The sequence below is a fragment of the Equus przewalskii genome, chromosome 15 (genome assembly GCF_037783145.1).
Source record: "Equus przewalskii isolate Varuska chromosome 15, EquPr2, whole genome shotgun sequence".
In the NCBI taxonomy this organism is placed as follows: domain Eukaryota; kingdom Metazoa; phylum Chordata; class Mammalia; order Perissodactyla; family Equidae; genus Equus; species Equus przewalskii.
In genome coordinates this window covers 5,671,316-5,696,535 of record NC_091845.1, presented here as the reverse complement: position 1 = coordinate 5,696,535, position 25,220 = coordinate 5,671,316, and the positions used below count along the sequence as shown (strand labels likewise).

General features: G+C 40.7%; 1 protein-coding gene across 22 annotated transcripts in view; it reads right to left on the bottom strand.

Moving 5' to 3' along the window:
• Positions 1-4,007: 4,007 nt before the first annotated feature.
• TMCC1 (transmembrane and coiled-coil domain family 1) overlaps positions 4,008-25,220 on the bottom strand; it is a 251,001-nt gene continuing 229,788 nt past the window's right edge. For 13 of the 22 annotated variants that reach the window (XM_070574657.1, XM_070574659.1, XM_070574666.1 and 10 more), the window contains 2 exons: positions 10,376-10,511; positions 4,008-7,998 (listed from right to left, as the gene is read on the bottom strand). In XM_070574657.1, the coding sequence (XP_070430758.1) occupies positions 7,684-7,998; positions 10,376-10,511 (451 nt within the window). In that variant the 3' untranslated portion in view covers positions 4,008-7,683. Of the gene's footprint in view, positions 7,999-9,962; positions 10,131-10,375; positions 10,512-25,220 lie in introns of those variants that run through there. The other 9 variants (XM_070574670.1, XM_070574671.1, XM_070574672.1 and 6 more) reach the window with 2 other exon arrangements.

Here is a 25,220-nt window from a genome sequence, read left to right as displayed (position 1 = left end):
GAGGCCCAGGAAAAGTAAGTGATTTGCCTTCTCAAGGTTGCACAAAGTCTGAAACGCACAAATCTTAATTCCTTGTCCAGCAAAGGGAATAGCAGAAATAGCACAGACTTTTAAGGCAAACTCAGCTGAGTTCGCATCCTGACTTTGCCATTTACTAGTGAAAGCACTTGTCCACAGGATAAAATGCAAACACCTATCTGAACTTCTGTTTTCATCTGCAACACAGAAATTATACCACCTCCTCTTCAGAGCAGTCATAAGAAGTAGAAACAAGTGGCGCTGTGCCTAGCACAGAATAGGGATTCAATAAATAGCAATTTTTAAATTCCGTTTTTCAAATGAGCACGTATTCTGCGCAAGGCACCACTCCAGGCACTGAGAACACAGCCATAAACATAACGATGTCTTTGCCTGTCGCTAAGAAATCACCAGTAAAATCTATTAGCCAGTTGGATGTGCATCCATTTGCAAGTTTCTGGTCTCTATGGCTGTGGAATTCTTTTTTGTTGTTTTTATGGTCAGGATATTCTTGACACATTCTGATTTTTTGGTTTCTCAAATCAACTCAAGAGCCAGAGCTGGCCAGGGACAGCCCAAATTCTGGCTACTGGGCTCAGGGAAGAATGGGAGGCATGCTATATCCTTAAGGGATCCAGATGAGTGAGACAGGTCCTCGTCCTCAAGGAATTCTCAGTCTGTTAATAATATTAATAATCAAGACCATTTGCGGGGCGCTTACTCTAGGTCAGGTGCTGGATGAGGCACTGTATAATTATTTCATTTAATCTTCACAACCTTCTAAACAGGAGGTATACACAGGGTAGAGTGGTTACTGTAATTTATTTTCATTATGGTTTGCTGTACATTTTAAGAGTCTTGATAACTATTGAAATAAAGTCTTCTAAAGAATATTCCTTTGGCAGCTTAAGCATTTATTAAGGCAGAAGCCTGAATAAATTCTGTCAATTACTCTTGCTCTAGGATTTAAGGATTCTAAAGTCAAAGGTGATAGGGGTTTTTTCTTTTTTTGTAATAAGACTTGAACATTGAACTTCCTATACCCTCACTTCTCAGATATTAAATAACAACTTTAAGCTCCCCCCCATTACAGGATCAAAAGGCCAAAGACCAAATACCTTGGACAGCATTTCTCAACCAGCCAACTCACTTGGATGACACGAAAAAGAGGCTCCTGGTTCCTTTGGAAAGGATCATAATTATCTTTAAACACAAAGCTGGGTCACTACACCTCTCAATACCTTTAAGGGCTTCTCTTGTAGCCATAGGGTAAACCTTTAGCATGGCATTCGAGATTTCTTGCAACCTGGCCCCCTTCTGCCTACCATTTTTAACTTTGTTACTGATTCACACATTCTTCCAGGCAGCCTACCAGCCATCCAAGGCTCACATCCATTGCTTGAACCCTCACCTTGGCCTTTTCCACCTCTGTGGTTTTGCTAATACTATTCCTTCATCTTGGAACGCCCTCCTCACTCATCTCCACTCATCAAAAACCCATCATCTCTCAGCCCAGATACCACTGCCTCCTCCATCAAGCCTTTCTCAGGTGCTGTCAGAATTGCTTCCTCCTCTTCACTCTCACACATGGCTTCAGACTCTATTATAACATGTGTCTCATTCTACCAAGTTCCTTTTTCCTTGATTTAGGACATTTCCCCAGCCCCATCTTGTACACAGAGTGGCTCTCAAACGCCGTTGGATGAATGAAAGGCGGAGCTGAACAGGCTGTACCAGCTGCTGCAAACACACCTCTCTACATGTCTCCTCTGGCAGTGGGACATCCATATGACCACCAAGCCTAGAAATCCAGGGCTGGATGAAAGCCCAATGGGTGGTCCAAATTTTGTCCAGAGTCCCTTCTAAGACAATCCTAAAGTAAAAGATGGTCTATTTTAATCTGGTGTTAGGAATCTTATTCAACCTTTTTTCACTCCTCCTCAATGGGTCTATTATTTTCTTTCTTCAAAGTTTTCATATTTCAAAAATACAATCATATTAAGAGATTCAACTTTTACAGGAGTCCAGCATGAAAGTCCTATTTCACTGCCATTCCTCCCACCCCCTTTCCCAGAAGTCAACTACTGGGGACAGTTTAACGTGCAGTTTTGTTTCTATACGCTTACATACACATATTTATACAAAAATATTTTCAACATAAATAGGAGACAATATACTATTCCACAACTGGCTTCCCCCCCCCCCCTACTTAATACATTAATTTACATGAGGCTCAACATTTTCTTTTGAATGATTATTGGTGATTCATTTCTTTTTTGGTGAACTATTTCTTCATAACCTTTGCCTATTTTTCTACTGAGTTGACTGTTTTCTTTTGGTTTGTGGTAACTCTTATACTGCCACATTGTGGGCACCCATCTTTTGTTATATATGTTGCACAGACCTATTTTCCAGCATATTCATTTACTATTTCTTAACAGTAGCAAGCCATGTAACTCAAGCCTGTTTCCTTACCTAGACAATGAGGATGACACCACCTGTGTAAAATGGTGGGAAGAATTAAGTGAGAACTGCATGTCAAGTACCAAACATTATGCCTGGCATTCAGTAAGTGTTCATAAACGTTAGCTACTCTTCATTACCTAGACTTGGGGTCACAGATGCACTAGGTGTTTAGTCCACAGAATTTAAAAATAATACATTTGAATCCTCTAGGCGAGGCACACATTTTCTAGTTGGCCACACCCTCCCTTGCCTCCCTAGTCTGTACACTGCAGCTTCTCAGATTTGTTACCAGTCTTCCACTCTCCAAAGTTTTTTTTTTTTAGGAGGAAGATTGGCCCTGAGCTGACATCTGCTGCCAATCCTCCTCTTTTTGCTGAGGAAGACTGGCCCTGAGCTAATATCTGTGCCCATCTTCCTCTACTTTATATGTGGGACGTCTACCACAGCATGGCTTGCCAAGCGCTGCCATGTCCATACCCGGGATCTGAACTGGCAAACCCCGGGCCGCCAAAGCGGAATGTGTGAACTTCATTGCTGTGCCACTGGGCTGGCCCCTCTCCAAATTTTTTAATGGATGAAAAAAAAGCTGGCTTTGATATCATATATCACCTATAATTAGGGCTGCTCTGTGTGCCCATTATGCACTGAACAACGCTAGGATGTGTCGTTCATGGTGTAGCCTACTTATGGAGCCCCTTGTGATTGGGCGATGTACAACCTGCACATCTGTACATGGCAGCCTGGTCCACATTTCAAGAACTTTAAGGGCATTCTCACAGCAATTTTAAAAGCTTTCACAAGAGGCATCTCTTATTTTCACGACACCCACTAGGTAGGATCAAGATGTGTATGATATCCCTAGTGTACAGATGGGGTAGGCGGCCAGGGCTGGTAAGCCAGAAGTGTGGCCCAAATATCTACACATTCAGATTGGGGCTGTGAAGGACTAGGTCATCAGGTCCCTGCTTGGTACTCTGTCAAAGTCAAGATTAGAGCTTCTAGATTTCCAGAGGCCTCCCAGACATCATCAAGGAAAAGCCATAAAGAAATTACTACCTCTATAACAAAACCATAGATGAGATTAGGCTAGATAATAACCCCTTACATGTATATAGAACTTCAAATGTTAAATGTTTTACAAAGTATGTTTACACACCCATCATAACATTTATTTATTAACAAAGTCTTGTAAGAATGGACACAGATGATTATACCCATCTTGGGGTCATCACATGCTGAATTTGGGGGTACTCTCTAAAGAACTCCTCCAAAGGACTAAAAGGCAGTTTTACCACCCACTAGTCTAAAGGACTTGTGGTAAAGTGCCAGTCTGAAATGACAGCTACCCAGCTATCAGTTATGGTTTCAAGATACCCGCTAAGCACACAGTCTCTCTCTCTCTCACACACACACACAGTTTCTAACACACAAACTAGTGGAAAGTTTTCAGTCTGACAAACTTGTCACTGGAAACTGAATATGCAAAGATAAAGAGCAAAACAAACCTGAGTCCAACCACCTCGTTAATAGCTGAGGTCTTTATTTCAATTTGTATATACAGTAAAAGTGCTGCTGAGAATCTGCAGCAACCAGACAAAACATAATTCTCTCTCAACAGTTAGCAGCTTAAGATCTATCAACTACAGTGTTAACGTTCACACGTTCACAAGTGTCATTTCTGTACTTATCAATTCGTGCAAGTGAGTTTTTATTCTTACACACTTTGATGAAACACACTTACAGTCTAGTAGTCAATCCGACTGAGGGTGTCACCTAGCATACACAACACACAGACAGAAATGTCAACTCTTAGAGCCACACTCAAAATCCCCAGTTTCATTTGGGGATGGGAACCATAATTTTGCCTGTGTCAATTTGTTGATGATTAATATTTGGTTTTGTTTTGGATGCATATTTTCCAAAGCTGAAAGGCAGCTCCTCACTGGAACTCACTCGGAATTCAGCATTTCATGTGGCTGTACCTCAAAGGAATGTGAAATCAGAAACAAAACCAAATCAGTGAAGACCACATGAAAATATGCTCATTAATAGGACATTACCAGGGAGGAAGGCTTGATCCCAGTGTTTTTCTTGGTGTCAGATTTTTACCTCACTTGGCTGGAGGGGGTATAGGGGAAAAAGAAGACCCTAGTCAGTGAAGTGTAGAATTGAACCTGCTTTTTCTTCTTAAGGAGTCAGTGGAATAGAAAGCCTTCCTTGCAGGATGCACTGAGTATATACCAAGGAATTGAAAATGGAGCAGACAGAAGTGCCTTTCAATTATCATGAAAAAGGTAAAATGTTAGTCATTTTACAACCTAACCAGAGTCACCCAGGCTACCACCACTAGCCTCACGCATCAGCACTAACAAGTAATCCAGGAATGCTTCATTTCAAAGGGAATGCACTTAGTCTTAGAAGAGAAGAATCATTAAACTGAGGAGAAGTTTCCACCCACAGAACAATTGTTAAACCATTAGAGCGAGGTTATAGAAGAGCTCTGAATAGACAAAAGAATCTAAGAACAGCTCCAATGCAAAGATACTCAAAGGCAACAGGTATGGGCAGTAGGAAGTGGGGGAAGGCATGAAGATAGATGTGTGGTTACAAACAGCACTAAATGCGGACAACTGTTGGGCCTGGGGAATAATCAAGGGACAGGAGAGCTAGAAAGCCATTACTGTGTCTGACCTACCAGAAGGTTCTTCCTAAGACAGTTTGAGAGAGGAGGGTGGAAAGTTAGGGTGGGCCTGTTTGGCTGGGAGCTCAGGGGGCTTTCCAGAGGTGAAAACCTTCCTTTGATAGAAATTGTCCCAAGGCAAATGGGAACAATTTCAATCCATCTATCACAGTGAGTTCCAGTGCCCACAAAACTCAGTAGCCACTACAGTTTAGGTTCTAAAACCAAGGGTTCTAGCTTAGAAAAACTGGAGGATTGTGGCTACAGCGTATTTTCAACAACTTTGTGGGGCTTTCTTCTCTACTTTAAAGTTGAAAGTGAGGGGAAACTGTGCTAGTTTGACAAGGTCATGGTGTCCTTTGGCACTCCTGCCTAAAGTCAGTGTGATATTTTTAGGCAAAGTAACATTTTAAATACATAGGCTTGGGAACAATTTGTTTTTAGCTTGAACACGAATTGGTTCTGATTATTTTTTAAAAGAAAAGTCACCCCTGTGGTTCCTGCTCTGGGCACTAATTTTGAGAGGTCAACAGAGCTAACAGGTGTACTACAATCATCTGGGGATGGAGTGAAGGATTGGGGTACCTGAGTTAAAGTAGCAAAATGATTAGGAAACAAGATGCTGACTCTGAGAAGGCCAGCCTGCCAAAGCCACAGGAAGCTGGAGCTGTCATGCAAATCATCCTCTCCGACAGACAAGGCAATGCTAACCTAGTTCCAAAAGCATTGCCTTGTACAGGGGAAATAGGCAAGGCATGCTTTGCTACTCTTTCCAGGGCTTATTATGTGCCCCTTGCTCATCACTTGGTTGCACAGAACTGAGGCCAAGAGGGGATAGCATTTGTGATTTAACACTACGAATATTAAAAGATTAACTAAGTTTTCTAGATAAGCTCTAAAAGCCAAAGTTCTACCACGATGGTGGAACTGGTTATAGGATGGGGAAGGCTCAGTGCACTTTTCTAAACTGTCCATCCAAGTCCACTGAGCATAGTTATGTTAATAAGTCAGTCTAGATGAACAGAGAGTTGACAACATTTTACACCCCAAACTTGGGTCCTTCTAACCTGACATTTCTGCTCTTTAGGGAGAATCACCTTCAGCTGATTCTCTTGGGCAGATGGAATAAAGCTTTGAAATTAAGGATGCTGGGGTCAAAATGCAGACAGAAGATTCCACGTCACTTTGGTTTCAGTAATCAGTGGGTATTAAAAAATAAATTAAGGAAACACAAGGAATTATTTATGACTCTCATAATATAGTCTCAATATTTCCTAAAGACAATCCCAGCCCAAAGTCACCGGGTGAACATTTTCTTGGGGCAAAAAAAATCTCTATCCTATTATGCTGGTTTGTGGAAAGAGCCTCCCACTCTCCCTGCACATCTCTTTCCTCTCCAACCAAGCCGAGCTCATAAAGTAGCAGTGTGGGAATGGCAGGACACCAATAAGCAGCAGCAGCCAGAGGAGGAAATTCAAGCTGCACCTCAAAACAAGGGCGTCAGAGGGGAGCACTTATAACATGTCTTCCTTTACTCAAACTGTTTCAAGACAAGAGGGAGCAGCACACTTAAATATCCACACATTTCTTCATTTAAAAACATCACTTCTTTATTTCAAAGGAAAAATAAAAGACCCTCCCAACCCTTTCCAAAAAAACCCAATAATAATAATAACAATAATAAAAAATCCTATTAGAAACCATAAGGAAGCACTGAGAGTTTGAGTATTACATTCTTCAAGTATGCTGTTCAGATTTTTTGTTTTTTAAATTGGTGACTATACACGTATTTAAAAAAACCTTAAAAGTGCGGCCATGGGATTTTGCTTAAAATTAAATATTTAGAGGGCTACTTCGAAATACTGTAGTAGGACTGTGCAGTGATCCTTTGGGGCATGATGCTCTCACTTTTGTATCCTAGCAAAGGTTAAGGGACTAGGTTCGAAAGAGATCATACTTCCACAGTTAGCACGAGCGGCCAACTTGGGTTGAAAGCCGGGGAGATCCATGTGTTCTTCCACGGACAAGGAAAATCCACCCTAAATCCAAAAATTCAGACATGGAATGTGGTAGGATTTCACAGTAAAGTTAGTCTGGGAAGGGGCGAGGTGGTGAGCCCAGACAGGGCAGGGCGTTAGGTTTAACTGGTTTCCCTAATCAGGTTTTCGCATCTTTTTAGTGGGTTTTAGTGCAGTCCTTCAAGCCACAATTTAGAATGCCCTTCAGTGTGCTCCAGGTTGTTGGTTCATGTTAAAGGACTGTTTAAGATTTGCATCCCAAGGAAAATCATGCTACATAAAAATGATCCAAGATTTTTGCCCAAAAAACTTCTTGGATAAAATCTAAAAAATACTATTGCAATTGCGTCTCTTGAAGAAAAAAACATTATTCTAAATGTAAACAGATTCACTCAACTCTTTTGTTGTTGTAGAAAACTTCAGAGTAGGTAAGTTGCTGTCTAATTCTTCGCTGCATGCACTCGCCATAGGGTAGGGGAGCACTGCCTTCTTGTGCCAGCATCATCTAGGGGAGGAAAAGAACCGTTCCACATAGCTGAAGAGGGCATCCCAGTGCTTCCAGAGAAAGGCAATGAAAACCACAAGGAATAAAGTGCTGAACGTCCTGTTGCGTGTCTTCATTAGAGGAACCACACAGTTGGCTACCGTAGAGACAAAGACCAAAAGGACTGCCATGACTGCCAGAAGGATGTTGATGAGTTTTCCCAGAAGGTTCCGGGCAGTGGCATTCTCCAGCCCTTCCAGCTGTACCACCTGCTGCTGCTGCTGTTGCAGCTCCATCTTGGAGATTCGGGTCTGGCACGCCTCCAGGGCCTCCTGTGGGCCAGAACAGGGATTAGTTAAACCTTCTGCTCACAAGTACTCTGAGTAGATGACACGCCCCTTTGGCAAGCCAGATGCATCCTGAGCTACCCCGTCAATACTTTTAAATATGCTTTAAATATGCTAGAGCCTTGAATGTGAGAGGCCAAATATAAAACTCACTATTCAAGTAACTACTACTCACCTAAATTGCTCTCCACTGCTATCCTATGGGATAGCTCACAGGAAGCAGTGAACATAATCAGATTTGGTCTTGAACCTTTTAATGACAAGACCTCAGATACATGATTTTGTTTCTCTTTTTTCTATTTAAAAATTATTAATTTAAGTTGCACAGGACACACATACTTCATAAAAAATTTCAAATGGGACACATAGTCTCTCTTGATATTTTCCTCAATTCCAGTCCCTGCTGCTGAAGTAACACTGTCAGTTTCGTGTGTGTTCATCCTTTCACCTTTGTTTAAGTGTATACATATATGTGCCTAGGGAAATGTATGGAATTATTTTTTTATTTTCCATCTTAATATAAATAGTATCATACTATAGGAACTGATCCACAATTTGCTCTTTTCACTCAATAGTAGGTCTCGGTGATCTCTCCATGTCAATACGTAGAGATTCACCTCATTCTTTGTAACTGCTATGTAGCATTTTATCGTATGGATATATCACAGTTTATTCAGCCAGTTCCCTACTGGAGAGATTTAGGTCATTTCCAACTTTTCCACTATAATAATGGAGAGGTGAACATCCTTTGGTCATCCTTGTACATACTACCTCGTGTTTCTGAAGTCAAATAAATCAGTGGAAAGGGCTTCCTGCTCTGTCTTCTTAAAAAGAGTACACTCCCCTTTTTAGGTTGATCTCTGTAAAGAGGATACTATGCCCAAACACTAGACCAAACATTACAAGCCATCTGCTCCCCTGAAGGCTATGACCTTCACCCACGAGTTTACATAAAATTTATCATAACATTCAGAGGACACAACCTATTTCCTTAGCTATGGTCAGACACTCCCCAAAGTCCAGCAGTGGTGGGCCCTGGGTTTTTCTGGTTTTGGTTTCAATGGGTCCTGGCTTCCACGGATTTGAAGTGAAGGCCAGGCAACTTGAGACTGAAGCTAGCTAGGGAATGGACAGACAGTAGATCCTTCCCAGCCCAGAATGATCTTGGGGAAAAAATTAAACTAGAATTCTGAGGCCTAGAGAAGATGGCAGCTGGGCAAATGATTTAGACATTCCCTTGATTCCTTTAGGCTGCTGTAATACAAGTTTCCTGGGCCACTTTCTTTCTCTAAGACTAAGATGCTTTCATATGAAACCACCAACTGTTCTTTTAGAAATACCTCCCAACTGGGATGAGAAAAAGTTAAACATTCTGTTTTCCCATAGAATAAACTAGAGCCTTAAACATCACTGCCTCATGTTATTCTCGCAAACCGCCTGGCAATGCACCTGTAAAGGGTTTGGATTTGGCAGCTAGAAAAAAGCCTCCTTTGCCATAGAAGGAGAAGACAGGCAAGATGGCCACGAGACTTGTCAGAGCCGCTCTTAAAGCAGTAACCAACAGATGTAATGTGGTTTTCTATATACCGAGACTCTTGTGATCCTAAGAAACATTTCCCAAGAACCTAAGCAAGCACACCACCTCCAAATGGTACAGACTTTGGAGAAATGCATCTCATTTGCGGAGCAGGTATATTACAGTTGGTATAAGCTTCTCCTGATACTCTACCCTCCCCATCTTCTTTTTTCTAAACTTTTTTTTTTATTGTAGTAAAATACATATAACAAAATTTACCATTTTAATCATCTTAAAGTGTACAATTTAGTGGTATTTAGTAAATTCACAATGTTGTGCAATAATCACTAATATCAAATTCTAGAATATTTTCATCCTCCCCAAGAAGCACCCCTGGCCCCTTAGCCATCACTCCCCATTCCCCTTCCCATGGCCCCTGGCAACCACTGACCTACTTTCTGTCTCCACAGATTTAGCTATTCTGGACATTTCATACAATATGTGGCCTTTGGTTACTGGCTTCTTTCACTGAGCATAATATTTTCCAGATTCATCCATGTTACAGCATGTATGAGTACTTCATTCCTTTCCCTTTTTTTTTCTGAGGTAAAATACATATAAAATTTGCCATCTTAACCATTTTTAAGTGTACAGTTCAGTGGTATTACGTTCATAACGTGCAACCATCACCACCATCCCTCTCCACAGCTCTTTTCATTTTGTAAAACTGAAACTCTGCATTCATTAAACAATAATCCCCCCATTCCTCCCACTCCCCAGCCCCTGGCAACTCCCATTCTACTTTCTGTTAGTCTTCTGCTTTTACACCTGATCTTTCTTGCTAACCTGGATGTCCCGGGCCCGTTCATAGGACTGATATGCAATTTTCTCTTCCATGCTGGCCAACTCCTGCTTCAAGTTCAAGATTTCATTCTGATGGAGCTCTGTTAGGTCATTTAGTTGTTCTTCTAATCGTTCACATCTAAGAAGGGAGGACAAATGTAAATTTCAGGCATTCTGCATTTTTTCTGGTGTTATTCACATCCAATCCCTAAAACCCATTCTGCAAAGGAAGAAAATAAAAGCAAAGAAATCCAGTGAGTGGCCTTGGGTAACAGGGCATGCTAGTGGTACAGCTCTTAGTCCCTGGAATCGACAGCTTGTCACAAGGCCATATCATAGCGGCAACAGGGTTCTTCCACATTCTTCTCAACATACAGTATTCGCAGCGATGCTAGCAGCCCTGGTTAGCTTTGAGCATACCCATAACAAACGAGGTAGTTCTTTCTCTGCTCTGAGAAGCATATGTGAGGCAAACACTAGACTACAATTAAGCAGGTTTCTTGAGAAGATAAACAGCACACAAATGGAAAGTGACCTTCTAGCAGTCACCAGCAGCTTATTCTGACACTAGACAGGACACTCACCTGGATGTTCATGATTCAGAGGCCATCATTCCCATGGCCAAGCACAGTGTCTGGGATATCTCAGTCAACAAATATTTACTGAGAGCCTGCTGTGTGACAGGTATGTTCAAACTAGTGGGAATACTGTGGTAAGCAAGACAGAATGCCTGCCCTCAGGAGTGTACATGCTAAAGTGGGGGGTCTGGGGGCAGAAAAACCAAGCTGATTGCAGGGATGGATAAGTAACTCAAAGAAGATCAGTAGTGGTATGCAGCAGAGTGCCTGGAAGCTGGTTTAGGTGGTATGGTCAGGGAAGGCCACTTCCCTGTTGAACACTCTTCAACAATCAGAGTTGAAACTTGAATGATATGAACGAAGCCTTGTGAAGATTGGGAGGAAGAGTATCTTAAAGCAGAAGGAACAGCAAGTACAAAGTTCTCAAGATGGGAACTAGCTTGGCAGGTTTGAGGGACAGAAAGAGGGCCAATGGGGCTATAGCTGAATAAAAATAGGGAGAATGGAAGGAGATAAGGTTCTTTGGGAGCAGGGATCATTTTATTCATCTTTTCTCTCTAGCACGTAGGACTAGGCTAAGAAGGTTCATTCTACATAAAGATGGAACCTGGGCAGGGCAGCTAAAGACTAATAGGATTGTAACAGGTTTAAAGGACAAGATCAGAGATTCCATGTAGAAAAAGAACATGGGTAAAGGGCAGGAGGTATATATGTATAGGATAACTGGAATACAGGATCTACGTTAGAGAGAAAGGGAAACCTGGTCTTAACAGGTAGACAAGGGAGTGGGGATTCTGGAATAGACAGTACATGGGCCCAAAGCTGATTGCTGAGGCAGGAGGGTGAGAAAATGAACAGTGTTTTAGGAAAATGGGTTTTCTGGTACTGGTGAATGCTGGGGCAGGTTGTGTGTGGAGCCCCAGGAACCAAAGAGCTAAGCAGGCAGGAGAAAGGTTGAAGACCACACATTAAAAAAGAATAGAAAGGGAAGAACAAACACATCTCTAACTTATGGGGATTAGAATGGAAGCCTCTGTCAGACAGAGGGCTCACCCCAACAGGAGAATATACTACTTCTGAGCACTACTCAGGCAAGCACACACCTAACACTAGCACATGAGTCTCAGAGGACTTTGTTTTTAAAAAAAAAGAATGCCAGAACTAACTCAAACATTTAAAACTATCCTACCCTTTCCTCTTGTTTTTAACCACATCTGTAGTACATAAACTTTTTTTTTCCTGTTTTTTTCCTCCCCAAATCTCCCCAGTACACAGTTGTGTATTTTCAGTTGTGGGTCCTTCTAGTTGTGGCATGTGGGATGCCGCCTCAACACGGCCTGATGAGTGGTTTCATGTTCGCGCCCAGGATCCGAACCAGCAAAACCCTGGGCCACCAAAGTGGATTGTGCAAACTTAACCACTTGGCCATGGGGCCGGCCCCTGTAGTACGCAAACTTTTAAGGAATACATGGAAGTTCTCTGTTTTTGGTAATTTTTATGTTGTGGCATCACCAGCATTCTCCCTTCCAATAACTATATAATAAATAACTATACCATAAAGTCCATTCCTTCTCTAAGACACAAGATTTTTTTTTTAAGATTGGCACCTGAGCTAGCATCTGTTGCCAATCTTTTTCTTTTTTTCTTCTTCTTCTCCCCAAAGCCCCCCAGTATACAGTTGTATATTCCAGTTGTAGATCCTTCTGGCTCTGCAATGTGGGACGCTGCCTCAGCATGGCCTGATGAGTAGTGCTAGGTTCACACCCAGAATCTGAACCTGTGAAACCCTGGGCTGCTGAAGCGGAGTGTGTGAACTTAACCACTTGGCCAAGGGGCTGGCCCCAAGAATTTCTTTCTTTCTTTCTTTCTTTCTTTCTTGAGGAAGATTAGCCCTGAGCTAACACCTGTGCCCATCTTCCTCTACTTTATATGTGGGACGCCTACCACAGCATGGCTTGCCAAGCACTGCCATGTCCGTATCCGGGATCCGAACCGGCGAACCCCAGGGTGCCAAAGCAGAACATGTGCACTTAACCACTGAGCCACCGGGCTGGCCCCAAGAATTTCTTTTTAAGAAGGCATAGTCTGATCCTTTTTACTATGTTACTGAATCCTCTTTAGTTCTCCTTTATCCTCACTATGAATCTCTGTACTGTTTTCTTTCACACTGAAACTCTGTTACTAAAGTGACTAAACAGATCGATCAGAAAGCCTTTCCACCTTTTGTCTGTAACTGGGGCTGATATTCTCTGTGACTCTGTTTTTCCCTTTATCTGCTGCCCAAGGTATGTGCTTGGAAACATGTGCACTACCTCTGGAATTGATTTTCCACCAAATTTTAAGTTTACCAAATGCCATAAGATTATGTTAATATACTGTTTCATGAATGTCCTATTTAAGCCAACTGTTTTGCGGTGTTTTTAGTGTTTGACGATTTTATCATCCTCTCTCCTCACCAGAGAGGGGCTAGAGACTTTTTAAAAGGGGTGTTCCAATGTGTTAGTCCCTTGGAATTTAAGGGAAGGGGTAGGCCTGGTATCAAAGATCTCTCCTAAGCTAAGGATTGATGATGGGTGGCAGGGAGGGGAACACAGTGGTAGTGGCAACCAGCCTGTATGCTGATGAAAGTAGACCCGTATGACATCTTGGCATGTGTTCCATAGGCTACCATCTAATCTCTTGGCCCATAAATCATATAGTCTCTCAGGAATATTGGGGAATCTTATTTGATATTAAATATGGCTCACACATATCATTAGAATAGATTAAAAAAAAGTAATAGCAGTAGCAGTTCCTATTTATTCAGTATCTACTATGCAAATTCATTTTCACAACCCCAAGAAGGTAGTAGGTAATATCTTTACTTTACAGATGAGGAAACTGAAGCTCAGAGAAGCAAAGTGACTTGCCCGAGGACACACAGAAATTAAGTAGGGGAGCAAGAATTTTAATCTAGGTTTGTTTGACTTTAAAATACAAGTTCTTAACCTTTACACTGTGAAGCCACTTTGAAACTACTTAAGGAGCCCAGATAAGCTAAAACCTTTTATAAGAAAGAAATCTGAGTCATGTCTATAGCTAATCCAAATCACATAGCTACAAAGGAGGCTGGACAGTACTATAATGACATGATGGTTTGGAGCTTGATGTCAAGGTGGAATCAGTGGGAGGAGGAGTGGAATAAAAAGATTATGGACCTAGAATAAAGAAGAAGAAGAAACCAAGTGTTGATGAGAACGTGGAGAAATTTGAACCCTGGTACACTGCTGGCAGTGCTGTAACATAGTGCAATTGTTTTGGAAAACAGGCAATTGTTCAAAAAGCTAAACAAAGAGTTACCATATGACCCAAAAATTCCATTCCAGATATACACCAAAGAGAAATGAAAACTTATTTCCACACAAAAACTTGCAAATGAATGTTCATGGCAGCATTATTCATAATAGCCAAAAAGTGAAAATAATTCAATGTCCATCAACTGATGCATTGATAAATAAAATGTGGTATATTCATAAAATAGAGTATTATTTTGAAAGAAAAAGAAATCATGTAATGACACATGCTACAATATGGATAAGCCTTGAAAATATTATGGTACGTTGAAAGATGACAGCCGGAAAGGACCACAAACTGTATGATTCCACATATATGAGATGTTCAAAACAGGCAAATGTATAGGGACAGAAAGATTAATGGTTGCCAGGGACTGGGGCAGGGTTGGGAAGATTAGAAGGTGATGAAAATGTCCTAAAATTGATTATGGTGATGGTTGCAAAAATCTGTGAATATACTCAAACCCATCGATTTGTATACTTTAAATGGGTGAATTGTATTGTATATGAATTACATCTCAATAAAGCTGTTAAAAAAGATTATAGATGTTTGCAATTTACATTGAAATGCATAAAAAAATAAGACAGATGAGGGGATAGATAAATGGAAATATATGTGATAAAACAATATAATAAATGTAGAATCTAAGAGGTGGGTGTATGGGTGTTCACTGTACCATTTTTTTCAAGTTTATAGTGTGTTTGAAAGTTTTATAATGAACATTGGGAAAAAATGATTATAGGTGCTATAGCGAGGAACACCTGGGTTCAAGTCCTGGTTCTGCCTCTCATAAGCTGTATGGTCTTAGGTTAGCTCACTTTCCTGAGCAAGTTCCTTCATCTATAAAATAAGGGTAATAATTTCTATCTTTTATATTCATTTGAACACACAGGAGGTGTGAAAAAATGTCTGTTTTTCTCCTTTTCATCTTCATAGCCTACCAAGGAAAATACTGGCCTTGCTGAAAATGCTTCCACTTCGTGAAAAAGAAGGCAACACATGAATACATTCTTCCTGAATTAATGGGCAGTTTGAAACTTTTTTTTTTAAAGCTTTTATTTTTTTCCTTTTTCTCCCCAAAGCCCCCTGGTACATAGTTGTATATTCTTCGTTGTGGGTCCTTCTAGTTGCGGCATGTGGGACACTGCCTCAGTGTGGTTTGATGAGCAGTGCCATGTCCACGCCCAGGATTCGAACCAATCAAACACTGGGCTGCCTGCAGCAGAGCATGCGAACTTCACCACTCGGCCATGGAGCCAGCCCCAGTTTGAAACTTTTTAACCAACCAAATATTTCCTACGGTGACTGATTCACCGCCTTAGTCTCATTTGAGGCGCATCACCAGTCCACATCGTTGTGCCAACCATAAAATAAATGCAAATATCCCACACCCTATTTTACATGTCTCTAAGATTACCATTATTTCATGTAACCCCCTACTCCTTTACAGTTGTTAGAAGCAGTATGTTGTGAAAAGAAATATACTACAAACATTTAAAGTATTGTTTGAAAGATAAAAATAGGTTCCCTGAGGGCTGGCCCCGTGGCCGAGTGGTTAAGTTCGCGCGCTCCGCTGCAGGCGGCCCAGTGTTTCGTTGGTTCGAATCCTGGGCGCGGACATGGCACTGCTCGTCAGACCACGCTGAGGCGGCGTCCCACATGCCACAACTAGAAGAACCCACAACGAAGAATACACAACTATGTACCGGGGGGCTTTGGGGAGAAAAAGGAAAAAATAAAATAAAATCTTAAAAAAAAAAAAAAAAAAAATAGGTTCCCTGAGTAGAAAGAATCTTAAATTCTAGGGGATACAAAGATCTTAGAGGTCTAGGTCTAGCTAAACCTCTTTCAATGGAGGAATTCTTTTTACAACATCCCTGACAAGCAATCTCTCCTTCAATATGTCTAGTGCCAGGGTCTTTTTTTTTTAAGGCAGTTTTTTTCACTGCTTCAAAGACAGATATCTATCTAAATCTGAACTAAAACCTAGCTACTCGTAATCTCACCCCATAGTCCTTTGGCGCCACAAAGAACAAGCTCCTCCCTCATCTCCATTACCTCTGATACCTGCATTCAGCAATAGGAAGAACAGCCATCCCTTGCTTAACGACGAGGATACCTTCTGAAAAATGTGTTATTAGGTGATTTCATCATTGTGCGATCAGAGTACATTTACACAAACCTAGATGGTATAGTGTACTACACCAGGATGTACAGTACTAATCCTACGGGACCACTGTTGTATATGTGGTCATTGTTGACCAAAATGTGATTATAGGGTGCATGACTGTAGTTCCCTAGGTATTTCTATAGATCTAATCCCTGGTAAAGTCTTGACTATACCTGCATCTGTCAATATCATTTTGAACTCAGTCTGCTGACTGGTTTCTTTCAGCTCTCTTGCCTCACGCTATTGTAAAGATAAGCCTGCCCTCTATTCCACTGTCTTCATTCTGGGTGATAAGGAGAAAAGGGCCAGGCCAAGTCAGAGCTCACAGGCTGCTGCTAGAGAATATCCTAGCCCCCAAGCCTGGGAACCGTCTTTGCTAGGGTGACACACATTTTGTTGTATATTATAAAAGGTCGGGTGAGAAGAAGAGGTCAGAGTCACGAGAGCCTTCCTGCCCCTGTGAATCGTCTCTGCAGTAGAAAGTACCTGCTGGGAGACAAAGGCATAAGTCAGCCTATTTTGTCATTTTTGCCTAGGCTACAGGAGTTGCATATATATACATCTAACTGAAAACCAAAATTGCACTCGCATTTGTCTTTTATTTATCCTAACGTTTCTGTGAGCATCCATTAATTGAAGGGGACAGAAATAAAGTGAAGAGAAACTTGTCAGATAGCAAGTGAGAGGCAGATTAGGGTACAAAATACGCTTTTCCCCCCAAAGTTTTAACACCCTTTAATATTCCTTTGAAATGCAAACCTTGAATCTCATATTCTCTTCCAGAATTTTAGATCCAAATTGATGCAGACACTAAGATTTTTTAATAAATATAGTTTTAAGTCCCTACTTAATTAGATTTACCAACAGGCTTTATTGATTTCTCTTACCCATTGTTTGAGTTAATTTTTTTCTTCTTGAAGTATATCCTTTCATATTTCTCTCAGCTAAGGTTTTTATATGTGGTAAATTTTTGCTACATATGTCTGAAAGTGTCTTAATTTCACCCTCCTTCTCCAATAATAAATTAGGTGGACATAGCATTCCAAGGTCATAGTGTTTTCCCCCCCGAGCACTTTGAAGGTATCATTCTGTTGTCATGTGGCAGTATAATCTCTCATTTGTTTCATCTGTTTCACATTGGGTTTCTTTCATCAACTGGATTTCCTTGCGCTGTTTGCAACTTTTGTTTGAGAGTATTTTATGGAGTTCCTGCATGTATCTCTTTTAGGTTCCTTTTTGTGCTGTTTCATGGGTTAGGGTTGTGACAAAATCTGTTTTGGATACTTACAGTCGTGAACAGCTAAGATGATAGATTAATAATATCTTAGGCTGCCCCTCAGATTTTTACCTGTTTGTAGAGGGAGAGAGACTCTAATTATGTAACACTATGCATAAATAGGTAAGACTATCTATGAATCATATAGTACTTAAAAAAGTCCTCAGTACTTGTTCCCAAACTCTTGATTTTATAAGCCAAGGTTTATCATATAATGGTCACTAACATGTCAAAGGTTCTGGAAGCCATTTTCAGACCAAATTTGCTTCAACTCCTATTATATCTGAAGGCTCTATCTTCACTGCTTCTGCTATGCACCTTCTTTGCACTTATAAATGTTTTTACGCACTTTTTATGCACTATGTATCAGCTGATATATCTGCTCAGTCTAGGTTTTGAATTAAAATCCTAGCTCTGCAACTTATTGGGGTGAGTGACTGTGTTTATCTGTAAAGAAGAAATCTATCTACTCCAAAGGGCAACTGTGAAGATTAAATAGGAGACAGATGTCAAATGCCTGGCACAAAAAAGGTGCTCAGTGGGAGAGATATATCACAAGTACACATTCGGTTTCATTTTTCTCTTTTGGGATTCTCCTTGTTCCCTCCAACAAGCCCTAGTGAGGGAGTTCAACAGGACCGCTTGTTGATTGTCACGTGGTCTCAAATGCTATGTGGTTCCACTGTTTACGGGTTCCTACTTTTGATTTTTTTTCTCTAATCCTCCATTTCTTTATCTATCTCCACAACCCCAATTTTATATATTCTGGAATTTTCACTGTTTTCTATGACAACACACAAATGGGTTTACTGGGCATAAATGGGTTTACTCCACTTTGGGCATAAGCTCCTTACTTCTTATTTCTTCATCAAGAGCACCAGCACAAGCAAACAAATGGGTTCCTGCCATTTCCCCGGCTCAAGTTTGCCAGATTATTCAACTAGTTCCATTCACTGGCCTGTTCCACGTTTCCTTTAAATTGATAAAATTGTCCTACCCCCCTTCCTTTCATGGCATGTGTTTTGTATGTGTGTTAGAAAGTATCTCAAGTAAATTTTATCTTATCTTTATAAATCTCCAGAAAGAGGTGAGTAGAAACTGCTAATCGTTACCATGCCCTTGTAGAAAATAAAGTCTTTCAGGGGTCAGCCCGGTGGCCGAGTGGTTAAGTTCGCGCGCTCTGCTTCAGTGGCCCAGGGTTTGGCTGGTTTGGATCCTGGGCGTGGACATGGCACCGCTCATCAGGCCATGTTGAGGCGGCGTCCCACATGGCACGACTAGAAGGACCCACAACTACAATATACAACTATGTACTTGGGGGTTTCAGGGAGAAGAAGGAAAAAAAAAAGATTGGCAACAGATGTTAGCTCAGGTGCCAATCTTTAAAAAAAAATAAAATAAAATAAAGTCTTTCAGAGATTGAACAATTTACTCACGATTACATGGGAAATTAGCAGTAAGTTCTCCTCAAGCTGAGTCTTCCCAAAATAGAAAATATAATTATTGTTCCTAGAGAGAGTACTGTACTAGCAAGTAGTTAAATAGCAAAGTAGCATCTGGGTAAGTAGAATGGACTTCATTTTCCCAGAGATGAAATGGACAAACTTGTTAGGAGACTTGCCAAGGTGACACAAAAACGCAGAACTGAGGAGTGAAGGCGGTCCACAATGGGTCCAGTTGAAACAGCCCCATTAATTCATCGACTACTAACTACCAGCATGTGTTTCCCTCTTCAAGTCATAAGAATTACCTGGAGAATGATGACTTTCTGAAAGAACAGAAAAGTTGCAGCTGCTATTGTGTAGCTGAAATCCTATTACAGTCACACAAACAATTGCGTTTCGGTTACCATAGTAAGTACCTCCAATCTGCAGGAAACATCAGGGAGGAAACTAAGAAAGCCATAAACTTTGAGACTTTTGAAAAATATGATGAAGAAAGAGGTTGGCAAGATGCCCTTGGTGTCTCGGAATGCAGGTCTTCTGGGTTGCCTCAGTACCTTGAAAGAACTTTATTGGCCTGTCGTTATTAAAACACTTTCTCTAATTTGTTCAACAAGGTCATGGAAGTTTGCTCCTCAGCTCTTTTCACAGCCTACAGTTTGAAAGCACAAACCTGATCACCCTTAGCAAATTCCAGTCAAACTTTTTTTTTTCAGTGCCATCAGCCTCTGTGTGGCTTACATAACCCACGTGTGAAATTATGGTCTGAAAACAGGCTAACACAAAGAGCCCAGTAAAAATGATATGGTGTTACTTTGGGTGGAGGAGTGCATGTGGGGGCGGAATTTAGAGTTCAATCTAATCTACTTAACCATTGTAAGTATCAAAACATTACAACACTAGCACCAATAATAACAAGAACAACAACAATTTACCCACACCCCCAAGCCTTTCTATGTGTAGCATCCGCCTCTGAGGAACTCAGATTCATGAAGACATTTCTACATTAATCCTCACCTCCTTCCTCCCTGGGAGGCACTTCAATTTAAAATTAAGAAATGGGGGGCCCGACTCTGTGGCTGAGTGGTTAAGTTCACATGCTCTGCTTTGGCAGCCCAGAGTTCGCTGGTTTGGATCCTGGGCACAGATATATGCACAGCTCATCAAGCCATGCTGTGGCGGCATCCCACATAGAACAACTAGGATATAACAACTATGTACTGGGGCTTTGGGGAGGAGGAAAAAAAAAAAGAAATAGGAGGCCGAGAAAGATGCAGTAACTTTCCCCTATTAGTGAAGAGCAGTGAGGATCTGAACCACTTGGTTCATGCCTCTTGTTGTTATATTTGTTTTATTGTTGTCTTTTTAAAAATTTTCTTTTTCTGTACTATTAACCTAATGCAATATCTGAACAACAACAAAAGGAAGAAAGTGCCTATACTCCATCTCCCACTGACTTCCCACTATTCCCATTATTAATATTATAATCTCTTTTGTTTACTTTACTTGCTAGTGTTTATTTCCTGTCTAAATCTTAAAATGGAGAAGCCAAATACCTAGGGAATTCATAAAAAGAGCACCTGAGTCCTCTCATTCAATATTAACACCAAACCAAAGAGTAGAGGGGAAAAAGGGAAGGGAAATTGTGTATAGCCTTTCATATGTGATTTTTTAAAACCAAGGACTCCCTGCAAAGTATTTTAACCCCTTCAAATGACACCAATGAAAGCTCTCTGGACATGAAAGTAGGGGTTCTTGATCCTACTAGTATATGATTTTGACTGGCACATGCTTTTCATGAGATTCCATCTGGGAACACAAAAGTAGCATGAGATTAATAATCTCATTTTGAGACTTTTTACTCAAAGATCCTTCCTAAACCATTACAACTCAAAGAGAACACAGAGACCTAAATATGGTTTAACTATCAGCAAACAGAAAGCCTTAACATTATAAGATCCTTTTTAAAAAAGTAGGTTATGTCCTATTTGGGCAGTCGAAATTCCTCCCCTCAAGAAACAAAACCTGCTCTATCTACAAAGTATTAAAACACATCTAAATTTTGTTGTAGGTGAACAATTCATAAATGAATACTGATCTTGGAAAAGTGTTTCATGCACTGAATTAGTCACCACAGTAGTCACCTTCCTAGATCAAACATAAGCCAGGGCTCTTTTGGGTCAGATTCCTGATGAATGAGAAACAGGGTGAGTGCACAGGCTGGGAATGCTTTACCACTCTTTGGGTGTGCCTCAAAAGTTTGAAGCCATCTCTGAGAGCCAGTGGTGCTTCTCTAGTTGGGCAATAGGTCACCAGGACAGGATGGCTGAAGATCTTGTAGAGCAGGTACTGAGAGAAACAGGAAGAACTAGGTACCAGGGCTGACACAGGCAACTACGGGAGCAGACTACTATTTCCTAAATGCATATCAGGGACCTGAGGTAGCTTCTGTCAGTGTTTGACCAGAATGGAGACATATAAATGGGGTAGGGGACATAACATGTGGTGGGAACTTGAATGTATTCCTCGTTGAATTGGGGAAAGTGGATTTTCCCTCCTTACCTTTTGTTACCTCATTTATGTTGAAGCCCGAAAAGAGGCTAGGAAACATAGAACTAGACCTCAGTTGAAAAGGAAAAAGCAGAATTAGCCCCCAGTTGACAATCAGTCCCCAAAACTTTTAAGGTAGGCAGCGCACTGTCTTAAAGACATGAAACAGCAGATGCCTAAAAGCATACAGGGAATAAATAAAAGCTAAAGGGGCTTTCTGGGCAATTTGGAGACTTGGTAATGACAGCTTTCTAACATCCTGGCACACTCCAGACCATACTAGATGCTTCCACATACAGTATCTCATTTAATAATGTCAACAGCTCTGTACAATAGATATCATTACCTTGTTTTTAGAGAGGAAACTGAGGCTCAGATGGGTTACATAAGGTCACACAGCTAATCAATGTCAGAACTGGCAAGTAAACTCAGGCTTATCCAACCTCAATTAATTAATGAAATAATTAATTTTCTTTCTCTTTCTCCCTTCCTTCCTCTCTCCTTCCCTCCCATTCTTCCTCCATTACCTTTTCAGCAGCTAAACTGGGAAGAGCTTATCTGTTAATCTCTTTTATTGAAGATCTTACCTTTCATAAGAGCATCTCCTAATTGGGCTTTTTTCTCTTATAAATGAAGAGTTAATTTGATCCAATATTCTCAGTTTCTATTTCAAACTTCAAATAGTTTCTATTGTCCAAACCTATTTTACATACCCTCCGGAGACTCTCAGATCAATTTACAGTTGACAAACAGGTTTAACACTCGGAATAAAAGGGCTCAAATAGCTCTATTTGACCCGATCTCTGTTTTATGTCCAATGATAGTAAAGTAAAACTATATTTAAGCAGTAGTTTATTTAGTTAGAAGTCCAATGTCCTGTGCCTAATTGGGTTAGCCTAGTTACTGTCTGTTCTACTGCTTGTGATAACTGCTCATGGTGACTACCTCCTTCTGTATTTTTGCTCCTATGACTCAGTGCTATTTAAAATATCCCTGGGCTTAATACAAACAGTCTCAGAAGCCGGCTTCCAAAGGACAGTAATCCCCTTAAAATAGAAGCTTTTAAAATGACATTACTGCTCATCAACACCAGGAGAGTTTTTAGCCTGCCCTACATGACACTGCTCTATACAGGCAGTAGCTGAGTTGGATTCCAGGCCAGATCCCCTAAGGGAAAAAAACTACAAAAGAAACCTGTAAAACCGCGGATGAACTGTTTTCCTAGGTCGTTCCTATTTTCAATGCATTTTGCTACAGCTGAACTTTTTTCTATGGTAGCACATTAATACCACAGACACACTATGAGAACGGTTTTTAAAATTTTAAAAATTTTTTTGAGGAAGATTAGCCCTGAGCTAACATCTGTTGCCAATCCTCCTCTTTTCACTGAGGAAGACTGGCCCTGAGCTAACATCCATGCCCATCTTCCTCTACTTTATATGTGGGACGCCTACCACGGCATGGCATGCCAAATGGTGCTATGTCCGTACCAGGGATCCAAACCAGTGAACTCTGGGCCGCCGATTGGAAGGTGCCAACTTAACCGCTGTGCCACCAGGCTGGCCCCTATGAGAATAGTTTTTAGTAGCAAATTAAATACATGTTAAATCCTTTTACTGTGTGACCTGGCAAAAGTCACTTTATTTTTCTAGGCCTCAGTATGTCATCTGTAGAATGAGATTATCTAAGGGTCCCTTCTATCTCTAAAGTACTAAGTGAACCCAGGTGCCATTAACAAATTTGCAGTAATACCTTAATGAGAAGAAGAGACAGGGGACAGGAAGACTCTGAAGTCAGTACAGATCTCATCACTAAAAAAAAAGTTCTAAACCTTGCCTCCTACCCTCCCAAAATACATCATCTCACTCATATCTGAGAGCCCAATGCAAAGCTCAAAGACGAAACACTTTATAGTCAAAGGTTGAGGTGAAGTTCAGATGCAAACTCTGCTACAATGAATTCCTAGGCTAAGTGCACATGGCTGCTCAAGAAATACTATTCAGTCATGGCACAATTATGTGGATGAAGAGAGAAACACTGTATTCCATAGGCTTCTGAACGTTTCTGATTATTCCAGAGTAAACAGATGGTCTCGGGCAAAAATCTTGACCTGGTGCCACCACTGGGGTAGAGAGCAATGGGAAGCACATTAAGTGAGTGACATTATTGAGAAGGGACTCTGAAAAGGGGGAAATGAGGATGGGGTGGAGGTTTCCTTAAGTATGTTTCCCCTATTACCTACCTACACTGTTGTACTAACTTGAGAAAACTTTCCAGAGCTTGTGCATTCACAGGATTTTATAAAAAATACGTTAAAAATAGTAACTCAATTTTTAGTGAAATGAACATTTTGACCTGGAAAAGGCCCAATACCCATTGTCAATACAGTCAATGATTCTTAGAGCTAGACTATAGACAAGTCTTTCAATCACAGAGATTTCAGGGTTGAGCTTGGGAAAAAACCTGTCCTGTTTTTTCAGTCCAGTGAAAAGAACACTGGCTTTGGAGTCAGATAAAACTGGATTTGACTCCTGGCTTTACCATGTACTGAGTGACCTTTGGCAAATTTTAAATCCCCAGTAGGCCTCAATTTCCTCATCTGTAAAATGGGGATAATACAATCTTCCTTGCAGGGCTATTGTGAGGATTAGCAAATATATGTAAAGCCTCTAGCATTATGGACATCATAGGAGTTCAGTAAATGCTGTCAGTGGTAGTATCTTTCTCCTCATTATTTGAACAACAAGCAGCAACACTGTGCAAGCCCTCCCTCCTGTCAACTCAGATATTAGTAAAATAAGCTAAAGCATCGAAAATAAGCAGAATTGTATCTAGATCAGCCATCTAGGCATTAACTGGTTCTTGGTAACAGAAGAATCCTTGAAATCCATCCCTAGCCTACTTCCTTCCTAGACAAAAAGCCAATCCTACAACAGAGTAGAAATAGAAATTAGTAAACAGAGGCTACTGCAGGCAGCTAACTAACAGTGTGGAGGAGATATGGAGGAGAGAAAAACACACTATAAAAAGCAGACAAAAGAAGTTTAAAAAGCAAGGTGTCTAGGACCATTTACCATAGAGGCAAATAACCTTATGCCCTCACTGACCTAAGAGTATCACTTTAAGTTAGAACCACTGTTTTAAGCTATTTCCAATCAAATTAGGTTCAATGCACATACTACTCTGTTAAAAGAAGGTAGAGAAATTCTCCAAAAATGCTCAAAATGTGAAAAGTTTTGGTGCTTAAAAGAATAAGCTTCAATCTGTGGGAAAAATTTCACTTATGTGAAACTTTCCTAAGACCAACAAAATTAGATAAATATATTTACTGTGTAAAGACATATGTAACAGGGGAGAAATCTCTAACTGCTCTACACATGGAAATACTGGTGCAACAAAACAGTTGAGTAAAACAGTTGTGACTTTTCCACTGCCTTTCTTGGGGAAAAAAAGGCTTGCTTTCTTCAAGATTCTGTTTTAAGGAAAGACCATTCTAAAG